Consider the following 19129-nt stretch of genomic DNA (forward strand, 5'->3'; position numbering starts at 1 on the left):
AATGGCGATCGCTTCGCCGGAAGCTCAGAGAAGAGAGCCAGGGGGAGGGACTTTGAAGAACCAGCAACAATGGTAACGCACAGGTCTTTAGCGCTAGTGTTGCAGATTGGTTGCAGGAGTGTATCGCTATCCGGAGGGTGAATCCACTTTTCTGGATTCCCCTGAAAGCGCTAAAACGAAGCGCTTATTGCTGATCGGTTTCAGGAGTGTTGCAGATTGTCTACGACGTCGTGGGTAATGCCAAATTAGTAGCGTTTTCAATTAGCAACCATTGTGCTATTTTTAAGCCGTGGGAAATGGCCCCTGGTTTAGAAAATGATGTATTTTGTTCTTAGCTGTAATTAAGTTGGTATTAATAGCTTCAAAATAATAACATGAGGGTGTTGTTTCAGCAGGCTAATGGAAGCTGGTGAAGCTATATAAATAACATTTTGAAGATACAAGAAACAAACCGCTGAGCAAATTACATTAAGATCTAGGAGTCTTAGTAGACCATACACTGAACATGAGTCAGCAGTGTGACTCTGTGGCTAAAAAGGCAAGTGGGATTTTGGGCTATATCAAATGGAGTATCGTGTCCAGATCACGGGAGGTGATGGTACCTCTTTAATCTGCTCTGGTTCGGCCTCACTTGGAGTACTGTGTTCAGTTTTGGGCACCACAGTTGAAGAGGGATGTAGACAAACTGGAGTGTGTCCAGAGGAGGGCAACAAAGATGGTGAGGGGTTTGGAGACCAAGGTATGAGGAAAGGTTGGGGGAGCTTGGTCTGTTTAGCCTAGAGAGGAGACAACTTGAGAGGGGATCTCATAACCATCGTCAAGTATTTAAAAGGATGCCATATAGAGTAGTGGTTCCCAACCTTTTTATCACCGGGGTCCGGTCAACGCTTGACAATTTTACTGAGGCCCGAAGGCGGTAGTCTTTTGCTGAGGGACGTCACCGCCACCACCACCACCTGTCCTTGCTCCACTTGCTTTCCGGCCAGCGCCTCTGACTTTCCGCCGCCCACTAGGAGACGCTGCCAGCAGCAGCTGCGCAGTGCCACGCCGAGGGAGAGCTCCAGCCATGGTGGCCACTGGAGAGCACCAAAGGTGAGCTGACGGCAGAGTGGCAGGGCAGCCTTGAGGCAGCAGCCAGGGAGGAGGAGGAGGAGCCGCAGAGGTTTTTAAGCAGAGGCTGTGGATAGCCATCTGATAGAGAGGCTGATTCTGTGAAGGTTCAAGGAGGTGGCAGGTTACAGTGGATGAGCGATAGGATTGTGAGTGTCCTGCATATTGCAGGGGGTTGGACTAGATGACCCAGGAGGTCCCTTCCAACTCTATGATTCTATGATTCTAAGAAACTAGCCACCTTAGAAACAGAATCAGTGCATTTCTGAGATGGGGGTAGGACTCATATTGCATTTTCTAATAGGAAGACCAATATTGTAACGATGATTGGTAGTGTGAATTACCAAAATTAACAACAGTAGAGAGGGCGCAAACTAATTAACATTCAACAATCATGCATGTGAAAAAAGCAAACAAATGCTACAATTAAAAATGAGTTGTATAAGGTTTCTCCTGCATCCCAATTTTTTTCTACTGCCTATATTGATTCTGAGAATCAAGGACATGCATGGTGAAGGAGAGAGAGTGAGGGAAAAAAAGATCATAGTGTAACAGCCTAATTACAAGCAATCACTGTGACCTTTGGCCACTGTATTTTATAATTAAGAAAAATACAAATGGTCCTTATACCTTAAATAGAAAAAATATCACAACCTTGTATCAAAAAATTTGTAAATTCTTATTCTTGTTATATTGTGGAACGGGTTCTGTAATGCAGTTTACGAGCTTCTATATGTAAACCCATTTTTAGCTGATCTTCCTCAGAAGTTATTCATAATAGTTGATCTTCCTCAGAAGGTATTCATAGTAGATCTTGCTCAGAAATTATCTCCATAAAATTAACCTTAATCACAACACAACTAAATAGAGTTTTACTATTACAAAATAACATATGATGTGTTGTTTAAACTTACCTCTTTACAATTCTGTGTTTACACAAGAAGCAAGCCAATCCATTAACATTTAATTAATCAGGTACAAAGTCTTCTGAAAATCTATGTAAGTGTGCTGGCAACATACCCATCTAAAGACAAACTTTCCCCTAGAATTCCATGCAGTAGCACATCCTTAATTGTTGTTGTTGTTAGGTGCGAAGTCGTTTCTGACCCATCGCAACTCCATGGATAATGATCTTCCAGGCCTTCCTGTCCTCTACCAGTCCCCGGAGTCCATTTAAGCTCGCACCGACTGCTTCAGTGACTCCATCCAGCCACCTCATTCTCTGTTGTCCCCTTCTTCTTTTGCATTAGGCTCTTCTCCAGGGAGTCCTTTCTTCTCATGAGGAGGCCAAAGTATTTGAGTTTCAGCTTCAGAATCTGGCCTCCTAAGGAGCAGTCAGGGTTGATCTCCTCTAGGACTGACCGGTTTGTTCACCTTGCAGTCCAAGGGACTTGCAAGAGTCTTCTCCAATACCAGAGTTCAAAAGCCTCAATTCTTTGACGCTCATGGCCAGATGCCATGATCTTAGTTTCCTTGATGTTGAGTTTCAAGCCAACTTTTGCACTCTCCTCCTGCACCCGCGTCAAGAGGCTCTAGTTCCTCTTCGCTTTCTGGCATTAGAGTGGTATCACCTGCATATCTGAGGTTGTTGATATTTCTCCCTGCAATCTTGATCCAAATTTGGGACTCATCTAACCCCACCTTTCTCATGATGTGCTCCGCATACAAATTAAATAGGCAAGGCGACAGTATACAGCCTTGCCAAACTCCTTTCTCAATTTTGAACCAATTAGTGATTCCATGTTCATTTCTCAGTATTGCTTCTTGACCTGTGTATAGGTTTCTCAAGAGACAGATAAGATGTTCTGGGATTCCCATCTCTTTAAGAACTTGCCACAATTTGTTGTGCTTCACACAATCAAAGGTTTTAGCATAGTCAATGAAGCAGAAGTAGATGTTCTTCGGGAACTCCCTAGCTTTCTCTGTGATCCAGCGTATGTTGCCAATTTGATCTGTAGTTCCTCTGCCTCTTCGAAATCCTGCCTATAGTTCTGGAAGTTTTTGGTCCACATATTGCTGGAGCCTAGCTTGTAGGATTTTGAGCATAATTTTGCTAGCATGAGAAATGAGTGCAATGGTGCGGTAGTTTGAACATTCTTTGGCGTTGCCCTTCTTTGGGATTGGAATGTAAACTGACCTTTTCCAATCCTGTGGCCACTGTTGAGTTTCTTCCCTATTCTATTGTTTTCTTCTATTTGATTGCACGGTTCATTTAAGAAGGCATTCTTATCTCTTCTAGCTATTCTCTGGAATTCTGCATTCAGTTGGGTGTATCTTTCTCATTCTCCCTTGCCTTTCACTTCCCTTCTCTCCTCAGCTATTTGTAAAGCTTCCTCAGACAGCCATTTTGATTTCTTGCATTTCTTTTTCTTTGGGATCGTTTTAGTTGCTACCTCTTGTACAATGTTGCAAACTTCCGTCTATAGTTCTTCAGGCACTTTGTCTATCAGATATAATTCTTAATTCTAATTTTCTGTCTATCAGATCTAATCCTTAAAAGCACTAGATCACAATTATAACCAAGGTAGAAGAATGTAGTTTATATAGCGCCACCTCAAATCTTCAATACATTTTAAATAATTCCCTTACTATTCAAATACGATGATATCTCAAATACAACCTAACTCTAATGTAATTTAAATAGTTAACAAATGGTCTTAAAGTAGTAGTTCCTATATGTAACATGACAAATTCAAATTTGTATTAAGTCCATAAGGCAGAGTTTTTTAAAATATAAATTCAAGCAGCCTCTTGATGGAGAAATGACTGTGATACTTGTTTGCTGCGTGTAAAGAACAACAAATCAGCAGAGTGCCCCTTTTATACAAAATTATCTTCTGAAGTGCTTCCATATTTTTATTGTAGATTCATGAACTATGTTCTATAATTTGTTTCTTTAGAGTATGTACACTCATCTCAATACATGGAAGCTGGAGTATAACAACTAACACTGATTGTCTGGCTGGACTTAGTAAATTATGTTGGGTGACTAGAATCAAAGCCCATTTTAAAGAACAATAAAATGGGCGCCAGAAGGGCTTGAGGTACGGCGTAGCGATCCCCAAAGGCTTCTGGCGGGGAGGCAGGCGGAAGAGGGGCATGGGGCATACTGGTGGCGCAGCGGGCCTCGGGAAATCTACTGCGGTGGTACTAACCTGGGCCAAGGCAGCGGCGGCGTAAAGGAGGCGAGGGGGGATTTTCAGCGATGTTACAGTGGACGGGCAGTGAGGCCTGGGCGCGAGGTGGGGGCCGGCGTGGCAGTGCGGTGGACTGGCCGGGCAGCAATGTGGACTGGCCGGGTGGCGAAGTAGAGGCCAGCAGCAATGTATGGCGGCGCCGCTTACCGCAGAGAAGTTTGGCGGCGGCCTCGTCATTTCAGCGGCCATCTTAGAGGGCGCAGCCTGGGCGCGGCGCCGTTGCCGAAGTCCTCTTGGTCTCGGGGGCCATGTGTGAGGTTGCTGGCAGGCTGCGGCGGCGTTTTCGAAGCTCGGACAACGGCGTCGGTGGTGGATGTCGTCGTCGGCGTGCAGCTTACGGCGGAATGACTCGGTGGCAGCCTCGTCATCTCGGGGGCCATGTGCGAGGTTCCGTGCTGGGCACGGCGGCAGTCGCAAGCTGCGGAGGCTGGCGATCGTGTTGGGTGGTGGCTGCGGCGGCAGCGAAGGTCAGTCAGAGGCAAGGGGGGAAGTGGGCCATTGGAGAAGGGCAGTCGATGGGCAGAGGGGAAGAAATCTTCCCCAAGGCCCGCGGCGGGCGAGGCTCCTCCCTGGCAGCCATCCAGCCAGGATGGTGGCTCGGGAGGACTGGAGAGTTCTCGGCGCGGCGTTCGGGAGACGGGCCAAGTGGCCAATAGGGAGGTGGGCTTTGCGCGCCTCCCAATTGGCCACTTGGCCCTGGAGTGCCATATGTGTGCCACAAAATGGCTGCCATATGAGGAAAGACATCCAAATATTAGGAAGTTAGATTATGCATAACTTTATTAACAACTTTTACTAACATACTATTTTTCACATATTTTCTTGCATACACACAGTTTACCTTCAATCACACTGTGAAGTTCTGTATGTTGTACTGAAAGCTTGCTACCAAAGGAATATTTTAGAAGATCTACACAGCCAGTTGGATTTCCAATAGTCAGTCAGAAGCCCTGCCGCTTGAAAGCCCCATCTATCCTCACCCACTGTCTAAAACTGTTTGATGGGCTCCAGGAAAGTTATCAGTGGGTATCATGGCCCCCGTGGGCACCACACTGGAGACCCTGCTCTAAATCAGTGACCTTCAGTGTTATGAGAGCCATGCTATAGTAGTGTCCAAATTTTGATGCAGTTTTTATTCATTCTTCTTGGCACCATTTTAAATGCACAATTCAGTATAGTTTCAGCTATCAGTTTCATAGCCAAGATCTACAGTTTGAAAACCTGACAATTCAACCATGATTTTCTTGTACATTAAACAGTTCTCATAATGAGTTTTCCTATCTATGTTCATATTTGCATACTATTTAAGCCAACAAGAAATATATCATTAAAAAACTAAAACCAGAGCTAAATAACATTTTAAAAAACATAAAAACAACCACCAAAATGCATGGATAGAGAAATCACTGAGCAATGACAAAAGAAACAAACAAATTTCATCCACAGGTGGAAGATGGCAACAGAAGGGGAAATATGAGTTTCCCTAGGGAAAGAATTCCAGAATTTCAGTGCTACAACTGAGAAGGTCCTCTTCAAGGCTGTCCCTCACTTTATCTTAGATGGCAGGGGCAACAAAAGTAATGCTTTAGTTGCTGTAATGGTCATGTAATGGGTATGGTTTCCAGCCATGTGTTGCACATTCATGCTACTTGTGGGGTTTCTTGAAGCCTGATGAATGTTTCAGGGGTTTCTCAATGTTAAAAAAGTTGAGAAAAGCTGCTGTAATGGTTGGTTAATTGTGCCTGGAAACTATTTGGGAATCAGTGAAAGACATGCCAACATTTGAGTAATATGGTCCCTGCAACCAATTTCTTGGCTGACATATTCTATACCAGTTAGTTTCCAAACACTTTTCAAGTGTTTCCACATTGCTACAATTAAACTTAGATGTAAGCAAGGGTATGTGTCATAGTGCCAAGCGTTTTCTGCACTTGGAAAAGCCATAGCTAATTAACCAGTTGAGACGGGTAAAAGGCAGTCCAGGCTATACCAACTATCTGTTTTAGCCATTAGTATGCCTGGCTTCTCAAGATTATGGACCTATTCTTTTAAGGGGAGTGCAACCCATCTACCTTGACACCTTCAATCCCAGGTCAGACTTGTAACCTGCAAATAAATCTTGAATCCAGAACCATGTGTTTAAGTCACCTTCATGACTTCTCAGGTGATATGTTATATCTGATGAAGGGAGGTTTAACTTTGACTTTTTATTGTGAAAAACTTATTGGTCTTTAAAGTGAAATTGAACTCAAATCTAGTGCTTCTACTGCAGACCGACATGACTTCCTTCTTGAAACTATCAAACCATGTGCTGTATGAAATTGCAGAGGGAATCCATGTTTGAAATATAATTGGATTGCAAGACACAGGAAAACTGACTCATTTACAGGGAAGTAGCCAGGTTCCCCTGAAGGCTTGGACACTTCCTTGACAATCGTTCTCTTGGCTTCCTGGGGGCTCATCAAAATTCAGGCCATGTTTAAAGATTTGCTGGGTAATAATTGGCCTGCTAGGTCTATCCAAGAAACTGGTTTAGAATATTGTTGCGCGTTTCAGCATCCGAAGCGGCTGTTCTCGGCTGAAGCAGCCAGCACCATGGTGCGGGGGGGGGGGGAGCGGGGAGATGCCGGCGCACCAGTTGGCGCACACACACAGGCTCAGAGCTCTGCACCTGCGTGATAGCGCCAGGTTGCACACCACTACCACCACCTCCCCTCCCCCCATGTTGCAGCACTGGCTGCTTCGGCCTGGAATGGCCACTTTGGATGCTGAAGCGCACAACCCAAGTTTACAATGCAGAGTCCCCATAGAGGGCAGAGCCATCAGCCATATCTTAGCTTTTGTTAGTCAAGCTTGCCATGAAACCTCTACCCAGCCCTTTGTTAAACCACTCAATATTCTGGACAGATAACCTAATCATCTTTTCAGCCAATCCCATACTTTCTCCATACTTTTCATTATGGATAATAATGGCCATGTCTGGAGCTCCTTCTGCCTTTCACTCCATGTTCTACTTCCCTTTCCTATTAACTCCCAGTTCTATGGGTCTCTGTCAGTAATTCTCATTACCAATTCCCAAGCAGTTCCTTTATCATCAGTTGCAATCCTTTGTTTTCTGGGAAGGCTTTCTCCATCAGAAAAAGGTCATTTTCCATATGAGGAAGCTTTTCTCTGTTGAAGGAAGGTTTAGTGAAATAGAATCATAGGATCCAGTTTAACAAAAAGTAGTCACAGGATCCAACCTGGAGTGGCCCTTCTTTTGTTAGCCTTACAGTTCACACAAAGGCAAAAACTGCTGGAGCCAGCCAGTACAAAGCTTTATTGTGTGAACCAATTTCATTAAATGAACAAAATTAACCATTTTGAATAAAATGCGTAAAGAGCTTATAGAGACAAAAATGCAGACATGTTTACTTCAGTCAAAAATAATTGGTAAGTGATCATTTTAATCACTGCAGATATTTTTCACTTGATTCTGCAGATCTCTAAAAGCATTTAATGCAGGACAAGAAAAAGGTACACACAAGAGAACAAGATGATGTATAGTTGGATTTCTGTCTCAGAATGCTCATTTATTCAGTGACTAGAGTGCATATAAAGAGGAACTCAGGCAAGGAATTAAAAGTGCCAAGTTCATAATATTCTCCTTTCCATCCTGTAGTTCTGTAATCGGGGAATCGGGAAAAGGGGAATTTTTTTGTCTATTTAGCGTGAATCTTTTTTTTTTTTTTTTGTTATACCTTCACTTTTGTAGCAAGCTTAAAATATCCTCTTATTTGCAGCTTCCAAAAAATAGGGGTCACCTAATAGGTTATAGAAGAGCCTCTTGTGGCGCAGAGTGGTAAGGCAGCAGACATGCAGTCTGAAAGCTCTGCCCATGAGGCTGGGAGTTCAGTCCCAGCAGCCAGCGCAAGGTTGACTCAGCCTTCCATCCTTCTGAGGTCGGTATAATGAGTACCCAGCTTGCTGGGGGGTAAACGGTAATGACTGGGGAAGGCACTGGCAAACCACCCCGTATTGAGTCTGCCATGAAAATGCTAGAGGGCATCACCCCAAGGGTCAGACATGACCCAGTGCTTGCACAGACCTTTACCTTTAACAGGTTATAAAGTAGAGAGTTTGGTGCTTCATGAAAGTGTATTTTAACCCAGGATTTAAAGGTGTTTAGCCAGGCTCTAGTTTTAACAGTTTATTGGCCAAGCTCTGCTGCAAGCGTTCTGTGGTGCAGCATGGTGCATTCAACAGCCTTCTAAAGAAGGAAGATTGTTGGCTTTCCCACTTGCTGTTGAATGCAGTGACCCATGCAGGAACTCCATATACTATTTTAGAATCATAGAATCATAGAGTTGGAAGGGGCCATACAGGCTATCTAGTCCAACCCCCTGCTCAACGCAGGATTAGCTCTAAGTATCCTAAAGCATCCAAGAAAAGTGTGTATTCAACCTTTGCTTGAAGACTTCCAGTGAGGGGGCCAGCAACTGGTCTCCTTTAATTATTTCTTTACACAACTGTGAAAGTGTCTGCCATTAATTATGAATGTGGACAGTTTTAGGTCTCCAATGTTTTTGTGAACTATATTGATCTGATTAGCTGTTTTAGCAAAGAATTATCATATGGCAGCATATGGCTTAATTTGGATATTAGGACACAGTTTACTAATTTGTCAAAAATTTTTTTGTTTATATCTCTACAGGTATGATGGTTGTTCATTTAGTTTGAGGAGCAGTGCATGCACTCGAAAGCTCATGCCTTGAATAAATCTTTGTTGGTCTTAAAGGTGCTACTAGACTCTGATTTTATTGTGCTACTTCAGATCAACATGGCTACCCACTTGAATCTATCCTTGAGGAAAGGATATCAGGACATTTTCCTCCAAGGGATAGGATTGCTTCAGTTTTAGATTTTTCTTTATTGTAATTTAAGGTTTTCATTATCTCTCTTGAGGTCTTCTTTTGGATGTTTTGGGGTCAACAAGGGGATTACCATTTGGTTTTCACAGACTCTAGTTACCTTTGTCCAAAGATTTTCTCTTAAACGGAGTAAAAGGTAAGGGAGTTGCTCTGTTTTCTGGATTAGCGAAAGATTTATGCAATCTGAAGAGAAACCAGAGTAGTAATACCCTAATCGTTTCGTAAGGAAGACTTCAGGTTTCATAATAAGTCAGAAAAATATGATGTAGGTTTATGTCAAGGAACAGGTGTCATCTAATTTGAGCAGTTGCTGTCTAATTTGAAATTATTCATCTGAATTTATAAATGGCCAGTTAGATATTAGATTGCTGCAGAACCAAATTTTGGGGGAAATTTTCCGTTTATTTCCTTCTGTACTTGGTGTCCTTTCTCCCTTTTTGGATCTCTCATCAATTTCCTTCCTATCACTTCCACCACGAGTGGATTTAGTTATTTCTATGTCAGTCAATTTTTGTATTTAGTTCTTGAATTGAGATAAAAAATTAGTTCCACTGTTTTAGTTACCAGCTGAGGCATAGTTTCATTTTTTCAGTGCCCTCCAATTCATATCCATTTTCAATATCTCCTAGCTCCCATCTTTCTGGAATGAGGGGAGCTGCCTTGTGATTTATAGAGCGAGCTAGCAAATTTGTATTCTCCTGAGCCAATGGGACAAATATATTTCTAATAGGGATTGCAAAATAGTCATCCATTTTTTTATGTTTCTGTGAAGGCAGCACATCTGTTTCCTTTCTCTGCTGTATTTCCCTCCACCCATTCTTAAACTTTGGTTTATCTATTGCGTTTAATCTTATTAAGGGATCCTGTTTTATTAAACATGTTTATATAACAATAGCATTATTTATGTTAAGAACTATAGTTTAAGAATTAGTTTCTAAAATTTGTCACACTTCTAAATACCATCAAGTTTATTCAACCAGCTCTGAGATAATTTAACCTCTCACATTGCATATAGGTTAATGTTCAATAAAGAGAGGGGAAGAAGAAAGATTTGTGTGTGTGGGGGGGAGAGACAGGGGGGAAAATAAAAAGAACTTTCCAACAATTGCATATAGGTTAATGTTCAATAAAGAGAGGGGAAGAAGAAAGATTTGTGTGTGTATGTATGGGGGGGGGGGGAAATAAAAAGAACTTTCCAGCACACATGCCCAGGTTGGGAAGAACCTAGAAAACTTGAAGGCTTCTGGGAGAGTTATTTTCCCACATTTAGAGAGGAGCCATCCACTGACACTCTTTTCACAATTGATTTCTCCCAAGGTGACAAAGGGTTCAGCTCAGCTCCCACCCATGGAACTCTCTACCTCCCTTTTGATGGTGTTACCTCAGCTAATGGTAGCTGCTAAACAGGGAGTTTATTTGCTGGAGAGGGTTGTTGTTGTTTCTGTAGCCCTTGATTCAGCGTTTTCACAAAGTTACAGCTCCTTGTCTGTAGCAGTTGTAGCCCCTCTATCGGTAACTTTACAGTTTGCAGCTCTTAATCCTTGCACAGCATTCAGCTAACCTGGCTGTTTATAGTGGGACTCACAGCTTCCTGCTCCATTATCTTTCCACTCTTGCATTCAGCAGTCAGCAGTCAGCTTCACCTCCATACTACTGTTTTCCTCCTCCAGGCTGTCTGTTTACAATGGGGCTCTCAGTTTTCAGCTTAATTCAAGTGGGTAGCTGTGTTGGTCTGAAGCAGCAGTGGCACTTTTAAGACCATCAAAGTTTTATGCAAAGTATGAGTTTTCGTGTGCATGCATGTTTACTCAGATACAATGTCATAGAATGAAAGTAATCAGTTCAAACTTATAGGCAAGTGTGAGAGTAAATTAACATACAGCATAAAGAAAATGGGTAACATTGCAGAGATAAATAGGAAAAACAGCAATTTAGAATTGTTTGTATTCACTTGAGATTGAATTGCATTGGAAACATTTGGTGTACAATAAATATGCCCACATTAAGAGAATAATGGACAAATAGATAATCAATTGCTGACAGCAGTTACAGGAAACTTGCTCTTCTTCACCCTGCCTGTCCTCTCAAGCATGGAAGCATCCTGGGGCATCATCTTCTTTGAATTAGAGCGGGGGTCGTCAACCCCTGGGCCGTGACCTGCTACCAGGCCACAAAAGCCTTGGTAGTGGGCCGGCAGTGGCCGTGCCTCCCTCTCCCCGTCCCCCCCCCATACACACACAGTGAGAAGCTTGCCAGGCTGCCAAGAGAGAAACTCCTTGGAGACTCTTGGGTCTGTGATTGAAGGGTTTAACTGTGGGCCTTTTCGCACGGGGATCTTTGTTGCAAATTGTTTGCGGAATGAAAAATCGCTATTTAAAATAGTGGAATTCGTCATTATGCATACCTGCCTTTGTAGTGGAATCAGTTGCGTTTTTTAGCGTTTCCCACAGGCTTCCGGTCTCGGCAGAAATCGCTAGAAAGGAAGCGCTATTGCCAAGCTCGTCCCGCCCCTGGCCGTCAAGCAGCCAATGGGCAGCCGTTAGCATGCTCCCAAACAGCCCCTTTCCCTTTAAGAAAGGTTTTAAAAAAAAAAAAACAGACCCATAGCAACGAATCTAGGTAGATTCGTTGCAACGGAGAGACCCATCCAGCTGCCTAATGTGAGCTGTCGTTTGATTGTATGATCGTTGGCACGCTGCCCCGAGTGATAAAAAAAAAATCCCCCCCCCCTCTCACGGGCCCGATTTTCAGCTGAATTAATGTGTAAAAAATAAAGGGACTTTATTTCAGCAAACGGGCTTTTATGTGGTTTGTGCTTAGTGACTAAAGGTGAAGGACTGAAGCCAGGGAAGCCTCTAAACAGAAAGAGGCTTGCTGGTGCGTTTATCCCCGCTCGCTCGGAGAAAAAAAAATGGCGATCGCTTCGCCGGAAGTTTGGAGGACAGGCTCAGGAGGAGGGACTTTGAAGAACCCGCAACAATGGTAACGCACAGGTCTTTAGCGCTATTGTTGCAGATTGGTTGCAGGAGTGTATCGCTATCCGGAGGGTGAATCCACTTTTCTGGATTCCCCTGAAAGCGCTACAACGAAGCGCTTTTTGCGGGTCGGTTTCAGGATTGTTGCAGATTGTCTACGACGTCGTGGGTTATGGCAAATTAGTAGCATTTCCAATTAGCAACCATTGTGCTATTTTGAAGCCGTGCGAAATGGCCCTGTGTTTCACCATGAAATATTTGAGAGGAGAATGATGGTAAAGAGGGTTGCAGATGCACCAGGGACAGGGGTACCCTGAAACTGCCAGGAATCAGATGTGACATGGATTGTAAGCACTTAAGCTAACAACCTCAGTTTCACTTAAATTATGTCTTTTGTTATTCCTTGAGTTTGTGCCTTAAAGTTTGTTGTTAACAGACCTTAAAAAGAAAGGGCTACATTTAACAAACCACTAGAACTTGAGCAATGGATCTTTCTCAGGTCTACTTATAATGCCACACAGTTACTCCTGTAGTTTAAGGGCTTCTTGGAACATGGGTAAGGTGACAAGATTGTCCCACTTTTGGAAGGATATCTGGGGGCACCTGGCAAATTGTACTTATGTTGAAATTTAAATATATATATATTACAGTACTATTTTTGCATTCTATGCGTCCTATGAAACTTTTTGTTGCTCCATATAGACCAAATTTTTAATCAAGAACCCCCCTGGTCAATGGTGTCCCGCTTTGCCAATGTTGAAATCTGGTCACCTTAAAGAGATACAACTTGTTGGGATCATCTACAGAAATTGCAGACATCTATTCTGCTTGCACAGATACTTGTATAACCAAGGAAGAATTTTACTCTGTGCCAATTATTTACTTGTGTTGTAAAATAATTTAAAGTCTGTATTCAGTTACGTCTCCTAAATAAGAAACTTTATGGTTGAAAGAAGGGTCATTGCCAAACATTTTTTCACATAGCAGAAGTGATTGGATCGACACCCCCCCAAAACAAAAACAAAACAAAACCCAACCCAGTACTATTTGACTTGGTATGATTTCCTTTTTTAAAAATGCTCTAAATTCAGAAATGAAAGAGTAAATAGAGATGAAGGGTTCCATATGAAATTGCAAAGAACACTTATAGCAGTGAATGACCTAAGCAAGGTACGTATTTCAGTCCTCAGTGCTTTTATTCTGACTTTTTTTTCCAGGTGATTTTGTGGTAAGAAGTAGCTTGTCTGGCATTTTCCCTTACCTTTAATAGCTCTCTTGGCAGAATTCCTAGCCGTGTTGAAAATCCAACTAGAAAAATTAGTAAGGTAGAATAAGAAGACTCTATTTTAAAGAGAAAATTATAGAAGTGGAGCAACGAATCAGTGACATTTTTATGTTTGTTTTGCCTCTTGGTGGGAGAAAGCTAATATAACAATAGCTTTTGATATTACCAGCTTCCAGATGAGAACTCTGCTAACACCAGACCATTATACAATAGTACTTTGTATTTCTGATCAGGGTCCAAAGAACCCTGTAGCTAATTTCATGTGCCCTAAGGAGCTTTAGACTTATAATTCCCAGGCAGCATGCTATCATTGATGCTTTGTGACAAAGTGTTTTTGGAACTAAAATGACGCTTGAAAGCATTTTGTGATGCAGTGATTGCTGCCAAAACCACTCTTAATGATTTCAGTTTCAAACTATACCCTTACAGAATTTCAGAATTATGAACATGTCTGCATTAGAGACTGCATTTCTAAAAATCCCATGCTTTTGAAAGGTTTATTCAGCAAATTCTCCCCAGTTTCCTAACACTCACTTTTTCCCAGCTCTTTCTATATATTTTCCAGCTCTATATACAATATTTCTTTGGAAAACATTATTCTCTAGATGAGGGCTTCCCCAATCCTGTTGCACCTTTGGTCACTTTGGAATTTTGAGAAAAGCTAGTGGCACAGAAATACAGTAGCTGACATAAGGGCTGAATCAAATCTCAGAACATTAGGAGGCCCAATAAGGTAGTAGGTTCCAAGACAACTACACTCCTGTGGTGAAGGCAGCCATTTCCATATTATTTCTACCTGCAGGGAGAAAAGGTGATATTTTTGGGCTTTTTTGAAACACCTCCTACAGTGAAATGGAAGGAAACCAGCCTCCCAGCTCTTTCTACTTTAGAGAAAGATGTTTTGGGAAAGAAGCAAATGATCACCAGGAAACAAATCAACAGATATCATGGCACCCATGAGCATCATATTGGGGAACTGTGATCTAGGTGTCAGGATTAACTCCCTCTCTTTGGGTTGATATCTCCTCATCAGCCAGTAGTGCCTTGAGTGAAGCTGTGAATGAGGGTTTTTTGTATCTGTTTGTTTCTGTTGAATCTATACATCCCTGGTTCCTGTTCAAAACAAGGGGAATCATAGAATCATAGAGTTGGAAGGTACCTCCAACTCTTCAAACTTTTTTTTAGCTATCTCTGTTCGTTCTGTCTGCCCCTTCCTCCATGAAGCCATGGTTCTCTCCCTGCCCCCCATATTATTCTTTATGTTGCTCCAACCCAGGATAAGCCTTTCTGCATTATGTTTAGGAAAGCATGGATGGTCAAAACCAGAACAAAATAGGGTAAGCAAGGGGAGAGGGAAGCATTGCTATGGCCTCAATCAAGGCACAAGCCGATATCTTTGTTTTATCCATGTCACATTGTACATTTTCAAAAACCTTTTGTGCAGCTTTTACAAACTTTTTTTCCATCCCAATGATGAAAGGACATAGGGTGATCATTACAGTATTGGAGGCTGGTCCATTAGGTAAATGTGCCAGTTGTCCAGCCTTTGGATGAGTATAAATAGACTAAATTTATTATGGCAATGTAACCAAATTATGATAATAATTATCTTTTAGTTTTATCAAGGTAGTTACTACTATCCTTATCCATATATTTGTGAAACAGCTAGGGGGTAGGATGTGCTTGGCTGTCCAAACTGGAATAGGGCCAATCATGAAAATACTAGTGCAGCCAGCTTTGCCCTGATTAGCCCTGCCCCTACAGCTCCCGCCCACTGTCCCTGGAGTCTAGCCTCTTTGCTCTCAGATGCCTCAGTGCCTGGAACCAGCAGCAGGTAAGGGGAGAGAGCCCTGAGCAAAGGGTCATGGTGGAGGGCTTGCTAACGAGGGCCTCTTGGCCTGCTAGGCTGGGTCTGCTGACGAGGGCCTCTTGGCCTGCTGACTGCCTGCTAAGGAGCTCTGTCCCGGCCCTGCTAATGAGCTGCCCAGCCCCTGCCCGCCCCACTTGATCTGGCTGTGAGCTGCTGCCCAAAGCCACCTTAAGCTGCCTGGCCCGGGGCCAGGGGAGGGGACCCTTTCAAGGCCCGTTCTTAGGAATAGGCTTTGAAGCTAGTATTTTCATAATGCAGAGCTTGAAGTACTTAGCACTTGCCTGATTGCCCATGCCAAGAAAGAGTAACCTAGAAGAGATCCAGCACAGAAACTCTTGTTTAAAGTTCTTTTATCTTTAGGCAACAAATTACGAATATGTAGGCAGTTGAGCTAATACTGTGTGATATTTTTCAAGGTATTATTTATATTACAAATGTATTACTTATATTGATGTTATTTGTACTAATATATATGCACTATGCTTTATTTTCTTTATCAAAATCATGTGCTCATCTATTATTGGTTTAGTAGATTGAGCACCATTTATTATCCTTTTTATAGATTTCTATCTTGTCTTAATTTTAATAAAGCAAAAGTTAAGCAATTAAACTATTAGAAGTGCCTAACAAGTTAAAACCAAGGCACAATTACAATAAAGTGTTAAAAGCCAATAGTTTACCCTACAACAAATGTCCTCTAAAGTAGCGGTCCCCAACCTTCTTGTAGTCGGGGACTGCCTCCGAGGGTGGGAGAGAGCTGGCAGCCCAGCCACAGCAGCTGCACGTAAACCCGCACGCGCGGTTGCCGCACATGCGTGTTTTCGCCACTAGGTGGCGCTAACACGCATGCGCAGAACAGCCGTACATGCGCGTTTTCGCCAGCAGGGGGCGCAAACACGCATGCCCGGCAGCTCCGCGCGTGTGCGTTTGCATCGCTGGCATGCCAGCAGCCGCGCCTGCCTCTTCCCCCCCACTCGCTGCGGGGGGGGGAGGCAGGCACGGCCGCTGGCGGCCCGGTACCATGGCCTTAGCGGCCCGGTACCGGGCCGCAGACCGGGGGTTGAAGACCCCTGCTCTAAAGGACCGTTTATGCACTGGGAACTTCACTGTCCCAGCTCCCATGCAGGAGCACAAATCGGGGGCAGATGAAGTACACCAGGCCAAATGTTCCCCCATGTGGGTGCAGGAAGAGGTGGGGCAACCTGCCATGACTAAAACTGCAGCCTGTAGCCCAGCATGAAACCTCCAGTGCGTAAACGGTCAAACAGAGCAGTCTTTGAAGCCTATCTGTTGTAAGCTGCACTTTAGAGTGACATAGCTTTACATTTTATACCTGTATCCTAAAGATCTGCCTTCTAATTTAGATCTGCCTGTAGTGTCAGAGCGTGTGCCTGGAATACTAGTGTTTTTGTTATTGCTTTTTTTCAGATGAACAAGAGTCAGTCCAAAAGAGGACCTTCACAAAGTGGATCAACACTCATCTGGCCAAGGTAATATGGACATCAATCCTAAACTGTAGGTTCTCCAGCATTGCCTTGGCAAATGCTCGGAGATTTTGTGGGCAGTGCCTATTGAAGATGGCATTTGGAGGATGTGTGATAGCACTTTTGGGCAACATTCTAAGAATGTCCCCTATTCTCCTGGCACTCTCCAAATCATGACATGAGATTGCTAACTATGTGTTCAACTAGTTTTAGGGGGGAATCTGCATTATGGAAAAGTTGCAAAAAGACCACTAAAAACGGTGTCTTATATCTCAGCTCCACGTGTGTGAGTGGTTTTGGCCCGTGTTTGATTTTTGGTTTTTTATTGCAAACACTGGCCAGCATGCCTTCAGCGTGTTATCACCGAGGCTTCTGAAACTTGGTAGACACCGATTTTTCCTGTATCACACTGCTGAAGATGCTTCTTTGGTAATGCAGAGATGTCAGTGTGTTTTTGATCTCCTCCCCTTTCCTGCTCCCAGTCCTTCGTCAACCAGTGGGAGCTTTGCCTTTGTCACTGATCACATGAACATGCCATTTGTTCTGGCCACTGAGCTGTATGTAAATTAGTAGAAATTACCCTGTGGTATTTATGGCAGTGGAATGCTCCTGACTACAAACCTATACCCTAAAAATGCAAATTAAAAGGGGGAGGCAAGCTAGGATTAACAGAAGACATAGAGCACAGCTATAATTTTAAAAGGTGGGAATGGGATGGAAGACACCAGTCACAGCTGCAAACCAGAAAAACTCAAACTTTAGGGACAAAACCTGCTCCCTCCCTTGTGCTGGGTCAAGAATGTCCACTGAAAACTATGGGAGACACAATGGATCTGCAGCAGCATTCAGCATCTCTTACTGTTCGAGCCTAGAATGGTGAGGGGGAGGGGTTGTTCTTGGTTTGCTGTATTCCTCCCCAGTGCTTTGGCACTAAGATGCCCTCAAATTTACTGTGGCTTCCTGTCTGCTTTGGGGAGGGGGATATTTTTGCCTCCATTGATGTAGAAAGGTTCCTTACTCATGAGGTGACCATGTCTTGAATGACAAGAATGCACATTGGAAACCATGGGAGACGCTGGAAGACCCGTTGGGAATAAAGGACAAGAATGCTGGAAGGGAAGGGAGCATGTGAAGGGTGGGAACTACTCAAACAAGAGTTATTGCATGCTCAGAATTACTATCCCATTACTATCCCAGAAAGACGAAAACACTGCAGGAGCTCTAAGAAGCCTATTTGGATGAACAGAGAACTTCAAGAGGAACTAAGAAAGAAAAGGAAAATGTTCAGGAAATGGAGGGAATGACAGAGCTCTAAAGAAGAGTACCTACAGGTTACTAGGCACTGTAGATCAATCATCAGAAAGGCCAAAGCTGAAAGAAAGCTAAGATTGGCCAGGGAAGCCCATTGCAACAAGAATTTTTTTTTCAATTATGTGAGGAGCAAACATAAAGGAGGGAATAGGCCCACTGTTGGGTGCAGATGGACTTACTCTAATGGAGGATGCAGAGAAAGCAGAAAGGCTCAGCGCCTATTTTACATCTGTTTTTTCCCACAGGTCAAAGGGTTTAGGCGCATCTAGAGATGGCAGTAGCCAAGGGATAGTGTCTGGGTGGCAGGTTGACATGGACAGAGAGGTTGTCGAGAGGCATTTAGCTGCACTAAAGGTAAAGGTAAAGGTATCCCCTGTTCAAGAACCGAGTCATGTCTGACCCTTGGGGTGACCTCAGAAGTATGGAAGGCTGAGTCAACCTTGAGCCGGCTTCTGGGATTGAACTCCCAGCCTCATGGGCAGAGCTTTCAGACTGCATGTCTGCTGCTTTACCACTCTGCACCACAAGATGCTCATCCAGCTGCACTAGATGAGTTCAAATCCCCTGGTCCAGATGAAATGCACCCGAGAGTGCTCAAAGAACTTTCCGGAGAACTTGCAGAACTCTTGTCCATCATCTTCGGGACCTCTTTAAGGACTGGAGATGTTCCGGAGGACTGGAAGACAGCAAACGTTATTCCGTTCCTCAAAAAAGGGAGGAAGGATGACCCGGGAAACTACAGACCAGTGATTCTGTTGTGGGGAAGATAATGGAGCAGATCTTAAATGGAGCGATCTGCAAATATCTGGAGGACAATTTGGTGATCCAAGGAAGTCAGCATGGATCTGTCTCCAACAGGTCCTGTCAGACCAACCTGGTTTCCATTTTTGACCAAGTAACAGGTTTGCTGGATCGTGGAAATTCGGTTGATGTTTACTTGGATTTTAGTAAAGCTTTTGATAAGGTTCCCCATGATGTTCTGATGGA

The 19129-nt window shown here is 43.4% G+C and overlaps 1 protein-coding gene across 11 annotated transcripts in view; it reads left to right on the plus strand.

The window, feature by feature from the left end:
• Positions 1-19129, plus strand: part of SYNE1 (spectrin repeat containing nuclear envelope protein 1) — a 493810-nt gene that overhangs the window by 47990 nt on the left and 426691 nt on the right. For all 11 annotated transcript variants that reach the window (XM_077349398.1, XM_077349413.1, XM_077349457.1 and 8 more), the window contains one exon: positions 16776-16837. In XM_077349398.1, coding sequence (XP_077205513.1) covers positions 16776-16837 — 62 coding nt within the window. The remainder of the gene's footprint in view (positions 1-16775; positions 16838-19129) is intronic.

This window comes from Paroedura picta, chromosome 1 (assembly GCF_049243985.1).
Source record: "Paroedura picta isolate Pp20150507F chromosome 1, Ppicta_v3.0, whole genome shotgun sequence".
NCBI classification, from domain to species: domain Eukaryota; kingdom Metazoa; phylum Chordata; class Lepidosauria; order Squamata; family Gekkonidae; genus Paroedura; species Paroedura picta.